The sequence below is a fragment of the Magnolia sinica genome, chromosome 9 (genome assembly GCF_029962835.1).
Source record: "Magnolia sinica isolate HGM2019 chromosome 9, MsV1, whole genome shotgun sequence".
NCBI lineage: Eukaryota > Viridiplantae > Streptophyta > Magnoliopsida > Magnoliales > Magnoliaceae > Magnolia > Magnolia sinica.
Genome location: NC_080581.1, coordinates 74503761 through 74512512, shown reverse-complemented (window position 1 = coordinate 74512512; position 8752 = coordinate 74503761). Strand labels below are relative to the sequence as shown.

The 8752-nt window shown below is 39.0% G+C and overlaps 1 protein-coding gene across 1 annotated transcript; it reads right to left on the bottom strand.

Moving 5' to 3' along the window:
- Positions 1–231: 231 nt before the first annotated feature.
- On the bottom strand, positions 232–6822 carry LOC131255125 (pathogenesis-related protein STH-2-like). Its single transcript, XM_058255820.1, has 4 exons — positions 6639–6822; positions 6228–6523; positions 6108–6133; positions 232–388 (listed from the first exon to the last, which is right to left on the bottom strand). The coding sequence occupies exons 1-4, from the start codon at positions 6820–6822 to the stop codon at positions 232–234; spliced, it is 663 nt and encodes a 220-aa protein (XP_058111803.1).
- Positions 6823–8752: the final 1930 nt, after the last annotated feature.

Here is an 8752-nt window from a genome sequence, read left to right as displayed (position 1 = left end):
GACACAAATCCTAAAGCTCAAAGGATAAAGAGCTATAATTAAACTAAATTTTACTATAAATAGTAAAAATATAAATAATATAAACTTTTAACCATTAAACTTATGAAATTTAATAAAATAACTAGGTTATTTGGATAGAGCAGATTCTCCTACCTCAAATTCATATACGGCACGTCAAGTAACTCATTCTGGATTAAGAGATACACCGATTTCAAATATCGAGTGGCAGAGCTACCGCCAGACCGGCGGCCCACCACCGCTGCCACTGCCAGAACCTCCAGAGGACCGCGGTGGTGCACTGCTGCCTGCACCAAAAGGGGGCGGCGCCACCGCCCAGTCGACAACGCGCCACCAGCTACCCCAGCCCGCTAGATTTTCTGCGATGTTTCTGCCTTTTTACAACAACTTCAAAAAGTCATCTTTCTCAATATAACTCTAATTAGGGTGATTCAAAAGCCATATTGAAGCTTAATAAGTCTAGTTACATATAAAAATAAATAATAAAATAAAATAAAAATTTTAATATAGTTAAATTTAGAGTGATTTGACAACTGTCCAAAAATCATCAGGTAGTGGTTACTTTTAGAATTTCAATAATTTATCTACAACTCTAAATAAGATGAAATTTTGTAGGATGGCTTTAAAGTTAATAATAAATTATCATAAAAAATTTTTAAATAATTTAGTTACTAAAAGTATAAAAAACATTACAAAAATTAGAGACGTATTTGTATCTTACAGAAAATCGTTAGTTTGGAATAACTTATGCTTCTAAAATTTTTAAAAATTTTTATGGAACTTGAAATAGATTAAAATTTTGTATGAAAAGGGTAAAATTAATGATGAATTACCATAAAAATTATAAAAATTATCCAGTAATTAAAAGTAATAAATACATTATGAACAAAAGATACATTGAAATTGAAAGTTTCTACAACTAAAAGTTGCCTATAAACCAGATGTATCTCTTTCATCATAGAGTTTTAGGATTCGAATTCTAATTAGGAATTACTTTCAAAGGTCTTAGGAATCATTATGGGTGATTAAATTAAATTCTTATTTTTAGTATATTTTACTATTTCAAATAATTTATAACTTAGACGAATTAGACTTTTTAAGTAGGGTTTCGTTTCATTGCTTAAGACTTTTTAAGTGGACTTTACTAAAATATTTTGGGTTCTTCTCTTATGGATTTAAAGTTTATACCACTTTGAGGAGACAATGTTCTTCCTTTTTCTTTTTTTACGGCATTCCTTGCGTCACCATCACTCCAAACCTCTACAATACCTTAAAACTTTCGATTCTTCCTTCCCTGTTAAATTTTATGAAACCAAAGAGTGATTTGTCCATAACTCACTAACCATAGGATCAAAATAGTAATGTTGAAAGGAACCTTAAGTTCCTGAAAACCTTTCTAAGATAGTCGTTTGATCATAGGCACCCTGGGAGACTCACCACCCACTTAAATATTATAAATGTGAAACTTGAACTTTTTAATAAATTTTGATATCTTCCAAATGTTAAGAATAATCAGACTACGAAATTAAGGAACCATACATTTCCAAAGTATTCGCGACTTAACCCAATTTTCGATCTTGGGTGACTACCAACGGACTCACTGCTTTGACCGAGCAGAAGACTAAGATCCACCAGGACTACGAAGGGATACAACGATCTTTCTGCCCTGGTCAGGCAGAGGATCGATGTATGGGATCAAATCCTACCACAACTGTCTTTCTGTATTAGCCCAATCATAAAGAGTAGGATATACCACCCTTAAGGAAACTTTATCATCAAACACTTAGCATAATAATGATGATTTTGACATTTATTTTCAAACCTTAAAGGTGAAAACTTTTAAGGGGGGTAGACTACAATGAGCTAGGTTAGTGTAGTTATTATATACCCTAAAACGTATATAAACCCGAAACCAACAAAACTTAAGAAAATGAAATAATAATATCTTTACTTATTACCCTTAGGCAATTTCGGGGATGAAATTATTTTTAAGGGGGGTAGATTGTAACGTCTTGGATTTTCGCTGTTTTGGATTTCTAAAAATTCTTGAATTTTTTATATAATTAACTTATATAATCACTTACTGACCATTAATAATCAAGGTTAGTTTATACACAGGTGATACCAGTAAAGAACTGTACAAATTCAATAAATCAACCGTAGAAAGCCGATGAACCTGCCCAATCACTAAACATCGAGTTCAGCCCCATGATCTGTTCACATAGGGCCCAAATCTAACCGACCTACCACTGATTAATCAAGACATTATAATTAAATTAAAAGATCTACCCGAAGCTGAGTCAGATAGATCCCGAATCTTGACTAATGGACCAAATCAACTCAGTTACTCTTTTAGCCTAAAACCGACGATTTAGAGTGATCATGATCAAATCTCCACTTTCACTAACTTCGAATAGGTCATACTGTGAACTTAGTCAATCCAAACCTCAACAACTGCGCCTAAGAAATCCCCCTACCCAATTTATTCCAGAAATGCCCCGATTACCCGAACAAGATCTAGACCGCTCGTTAGTTGGCCACTAGTTCCGAAATTGTAGAGTAATGTCCATCTCACTGGGCTTGATGTCTCATACAAATATCAGACTCTGTAAATGCCCACAAATAGTCAAATTGTGTTGCCTAGCTAGTACTTACAAACTGCGAGTCGCCTAGACTAATTTGGGGAAAGTCTGAATTTACCTATTTAGCCCCATAACTGATGTTGCAATTGCGGGCTTTTCATCCATCGGATCTTTGCCAAATTCACACTAAAGGCTGAAAATAAATGCAGGACCATGCCTACAAAATCTGGTCGTTGATCATGAAACGGTGACCGTTGATCGCGAACCGGGCCGCTGCGGCAAAACCCCACATCCGTTTTCGATCAAACTTCACTCAACCCTTCCTCAGGTCTTGAGGCATCTATCCAATGGCTTAGATGGGCCAGGGGTCCATCAGAGCAACCTCTATAATCCAAATCAATCCCCATTTGGCCATTTTTGGGATTTTTTAAACCTTGGGGCCAACTGAAATAATTCCACTCATATAAAAGCTCAAACCCTTCTCTCTCTTAGCCATTTCCAGTAGCTCTGAGTGAGAGTGAGAGCGACAGTGAGAGAGAGAGAGGAGAGAGAAAGTAGGGGTCACCACCTTGCATGCACCCCCGACAACCGGATCTCGTCTATTCCAGCATCTTTCTCCCCTTCTCCCTCAAAATCCCCAAATTTCTTACTATTGGAAGAGGGATCTCACCCTAATTAAGGTAATGTGGTGATTCTCCCTTTAATTTCCATGAATTTTAACTTTATCTTTAATCCTTGTGCATCTTACACAATGTAGGGCCCCGATACTTCAAGCCTACGGACCCGGCACCATTAGGATTACCTCTTCACTCTCTGATTGTAATTAGGTGTGGACCATTATCTATAAGTTATCATTTATCGACCCTTGAGGGTCTCAGTTAATGATTAGATGCTTGTAGATGAATTTGTACATGTTAATATATAAATGTTTCGATTCGTCTATAATATATGCTAATTGTTGAATATGGATACTCACATGTTTGATGAAATGCTTGAATGGTGGAATGTATTACTTTTTCGATGTTCGGGTGCTTGATTTAATACTTAAGTGATTGTATTACTTTATGCATGCTCACATGTTTGATTTAATGCCTTAGTAAACGTAGTATCCTATGTATGCTTACATGTTCAATGAAATGCCTATGTGGTTGTGTCGTTGAATCTATGTTGACGGCATGACAAATTGCTAAGTTTGTAGTGATGCTCAGGTTGCTTACAATGTTGGGACAGTCGGTAAATCACCCAAATCGAGGGGTGGCCCAAGTTAAGGCGGCCACCCTAGGCTTGTTCGATCAATCCGGGTCGAACACGGATGACCAACTGTAGTTGGACTACACGGCCTGCTTGCACCCAATGCTAGTTGTGTCATAGTTCTCCCAGGTCAATCAAATTAGTCCACTAGTTGACTGATCATGTATGTTCACAATATATGACACGACTAAATGGAATCTAGGATACCCCATTCCCAATGGATGTGTCATTAATAACCGTTAGTGCGATATGATCCACTAAAACTCATGAGCCGGGCATGGTAGTATGGGACACCCTGTTTAAGCTGTCGGCCTACGCTGGGGTGACGAGCCTCCCCGTAGTTACAGTAACAAACTAAGACTCATGAGCTGGGCATGGTGGTATGGGATACCATGTCCAAGCTGTCGGCCTATACTGGGGTGACGAGCCTCCCCATAGTGACCAGTGAGCACTGATGGAGGTTATGTATCATTGTTTGAACGGCCCCTGTCAAATTATCCGGCCGATAGTTGCGTAGTTGCGTGCCAGAGTATCGTTCAAACGACCTGGGCGTGAATGGAATTGGGTGACGAGTCCTTTTCCTTTATGTGTTTTGATTTTATGTGACAAGACCGCACCTCAGAACTAAGTGATCATACCCGGTATTGGGTGACGATTCATACCAGGTTGATCCTCATACATTTAGGTATTATACCGTACCCTTGGAATTATTAATTTGTGATATAAACAAGTGATACCTAAATTTAGATCAAGGGACACTGGTAAGGAGCCACTACGTGCGGCAACGAGCCACGTGATCTGGATAAGGACTCATGATATAACGTCGGTATCCTAACTTCTCCAATATGCTAGATGAATTGAACTTCATAATTACTTAGCTAACATGATCATTCACCGCATTGCATTAGCTTAGAATGTGGCGAACAGGCGTGGTTGTCGCGTGATGAGGAAGTGTTGTCAGATGTGAAACAGGTTGTCAGAGTCACGTGTGAGGGAGTGTTGTTTGGAAAGGGCATGCATCATGTCATATCTTCATATGCACATTTAACAAGAGTATTTAAAAAATGTTTGATTTTTTGTTTTATCATTACCTGCGTTGATTGTATCTATAGCATGCGTAACTTAGAACTAATGGAACCATTGAGTTAGCTACTCACTCCCACCTGGGACGATGTTTTAAAACACCAACCAGACATATCATTAATGCAGGTACTAGTGAAACCTCAAACAAGTAGGCTTATATTAGGTGGTGCCAACGCCGTCCTGTTTTGGAGTATTGGGTGTAAACTGAAGGCTTTAGACTTTAACCGTCTTGGGTATATATATTGTGGATTTTGGTTTGTATAATCTCATTTTAGGCGATCATCACAATTGGAACTGTATTTTTAACTCATAGCCCTATATTTCTGAATCTATTGTTATCTCTACCTCACTTTGAATTCGCTAATTCGAATTGCGCTACTCTTATTATCTGTGTGGGATGAATTTGAATCTAAATGTAAACATACATGCACTCTCATTAAGTTAACACTCAGGAACTCGGGATCGGAGTCTTTGTACTCGAGTGCCGATTTTCTGGGCGTTACACTTGGCTCGAACTCGGCTCGAACTAGCCCGAGCTGCTGTCTGAACTGAGCCGAGCTGACTAGTCAATCTCAAGGACCGAGCCGAGCCGAGTTCGAGCTGGGGTCAGCTAGTAGCTGAGCCGAGTCAAGCTTGGCACAAGCTCGACTCGACAAGACTCGACTCGTATACACCTCTAAATGCGCATGGCATTAACATGCACTAAACAATCCCTGGTACACCATAACAGAACAGCCCAGTCGTTAAGCCCAGGCCTGAATTAAATATGCCAATTATAAAAGCTCAAAAAATTAGCCCAGCACATTTACAGCCCTATCTATTGGTTAACTGTCTAATCATCATCAAAGCTTAACCTATGGAACTATGGAAACAGAATTTGAAATCCTCTATTTGAATTGAGGGTGGTAGTGGTTTCTTTCCCAGTAAATAGGGAAGCACGCGATGGATGGATGGATGAATTTCATGCACACATCATGGTGAGTGCCACATATTGTGTCGTAGGTTAAGCTTAACCTAAAAGCTTTGTAGTAGATCCGGCCTCAAATCACTGATAAAGAAAACAACAAAGTGACAATCTCTTTTTAAGACTCTTGTCACTCTATGTGGATGTCCCACTAAAATCACAATATAGAGGAACGAATATTACTATTATGATAGCAAGACATTAACTACTTCTGGAAAACAACCTGTAGGGCTTCCTATTCCCATGAAAACACAGTCCAAGGAAATGGAACTTATTCAACAATCAACCAAAATCATAAGTGAAGGCCTCACAATCAACCAAAGCTATACGTATGCATTTGGATTTTCAAGGAGATATCCTTCTACTGCCTTGAACATTCCCTCCATGTTTCCCATCATCTCCTTAGTTTCATCTTCCTTGGGCAGGTTACCTTCTACCGTCTCAAACTCTCCATGAAACTTGCATACACTTCCGCCATTGATGCCATCTTTGAACTCCAACGTAAATGTAGTTGATTTCACTTTCTTCCCGAGTAGGCCACCTTCAATCACTGAGTACTTGAACAAATGGTTATTGTCGTTGATCTCATCTATGCGGTCCTTCCAGTAGCTGAAGTCCTTGATGACTGCATATTAACAAAACATGCAAACACATTTTTTTATTGAAGTATAATGCTGTTATCAAACTTAGTTAAAGGCATATTAAGTATTTCCAAAAAAAAAAGAAATTATGTTAGTTACCATCAGTGAAGTTGGACTGTCTGATCGTGCCAACCCCACCATCACCTTCTAGAATGACAATGCTTGATATGATTTCAGGCATGAGCTTGGGCATGAGGTTGTGGGAGTCCTTCACCATCGCCTTCCAGAGTCTCGATGGTGAGATTGGAGACAAGATTTCGTGACCCACCGTTCCAGCAACCATGATTTCAATACTATTGATGGATATAAACGTCTATGGGTTTTTGAGTAAGTGGGTGGGGTTGAGCTTGTGAAAAGATGAGAAAATGCATGAAGATTTATAGATACTGATGGTAGAATGGGAGGTGGGAGAAGTGATCAGTTCTCTTTCATAGGATTTAGCTCCATTGAATACATTGAAAATACTCTTATATTCCAATCTTAGGCGTTGTAGGTAGGTTCGAGACAAATGATAACGAAAAATGCAGAGATCCCTTGCTTTGTATTCTAGTGAGAGGATATTGATCAGCTTTGATGAGCGCACACACGTGTGGAATAAGATAATATACATGTCACACATGTGCCAGCATGGCATATGTTTGTGAGATCAATCCTTCCATCAGGTTTTCCTGAACTCTTACACGTTTTCCCAAAAATAAATTCCGGTCCAATCAGCACGTGTGCTACAATATTGGAAACAGGTGGATCAACTGGAGTCTTTGGGGGCATCAAAATTGTGGTTCTTTCCTGATGGATGGACTGGATCCCGGACCTATCGTGCCCTGCTGGCGCATGTGTGGCATGTACATCGGCTTTATTTCACGCCTGTAACCTTTGCAAAGGTCTCAAATGTTATAACTTTTAGATAATCTTACAAAAAAAGTCGCATTTTTTAACGGCTGGTTGCCTATGCGTGGGAGTAAATGATTGATGTTCATGTAAAAGTCACTCCGACCATCTGGTGCGTCACCTTATCTCATATCAAGGGCCCAAAAATCATCCTGGCCTGTGATTTAGGTGGACTACTTGATTGGAAACAATGTATAGGACAACCGTCGGCCTCTAAATTATTTATAAGGTATGACCCACCTAAATCACGGATGGGCCGGATTTTCAGGGCACAAGCCTAAATTTTGTGTTGAAACTAATAGTTGAATTGAATTTCATATAATTATTACAGTGGACCCTGTAAAAATCAAGAGTGAATGTCTCTCTATCAAATTTTATTTTATTTTTTGCCTACTTGACTCACAAGTCAGCTTGATTTTTTTTATGTTTTTTTGTGTGTGTGGTTAAATTGGGATTGGATTTCATATACACGTTGCAGGGGACTCCACCAAAAACTCAAGTCCCGCGTCCTTTTGATTTTGACAGGCCACCCATGTTTATATAAAATCCAGTCCAACAATTTTGACAGGCCCACTCTGCTGCTAATGTAAGATACACTCCAACCATTAGATATTTAGTCTTATGTTACGTTCATAAACAAAAACATCATGCTGACCTATGATTATGTGGATCACACTATAGTAAGCACTTGGGAGAGAGACGTTCACCCTTGATTTTTACAAGGCCCACCATTATAATTATAAGAAATCAACTCCAACCATTAGTCTTGGACCGTACTGGCCTGGGCCAGATCAAATTATGATGATTACATAAAATCCACTGCAATCATTAGATGCCAAACTAAAACTTAAGCTTGAGGCTCAAATTTTAGTCCCATCCGAGTTTCATGAGAGCCACACCAAGGAAAACAGTTTAGAGGATGAGCTTTGCCTCATACACTATTTCTAATCATTTGACCCATAGGAATTACTTACCGGGCTTATTGTTGTAGGTGGATTTCACATTAACACCACATTAAGGCCCACCCGAGCTGGCCACCTCTTTTCTTCTTTTCTATGTCTGAAAAGAAGTCCAACCAGCTGGACTCCGAGACAAACCTGATGGATGGATTAGATCTCACATGTAAGTGCCATGCTAGCACGTGTGTGGCATGTACACGAGCTTTATTCCACATGTTTGCTCATCAATGCCAAATAATCCCTCACTACAATACAAAGCAAGGGATTGTCTTAACCAACATACAATGCCTAAGAATGGAATATATGAGAATTTTCAATGTATTCAATGGAGCTAAATCCTATGAAAGACAACTCACTTCTCCCACC

What these genes read in the sequence shown, in the direction of transcription:
- LOC131255125 (XM_058255820.1), bottom strand. Translation starts at nt 6,822, where the DNA reads ATGGTTGCTGGAACGGTGGGTCACGAAATCTTGTCTCCAATCTCACCA. An exon ending in ACAGTCCAACTTCACTGATG is followed by an intron (nt 6,524 to 6,638) that starts GTAACTAACATA and finishes GTTAATATGCAG; the next exon opens with TCATCAAGGACTTCAGCTAC. An exon ending in TTGAAAATCCAAATGCATAC is followed by an intron (nt 6,134 to 6,227) that starts GTATAGCTTTGG and finishes TCATGGGAATAG; the next exon opens with GAAGCCCTACAGGTTGTTTT.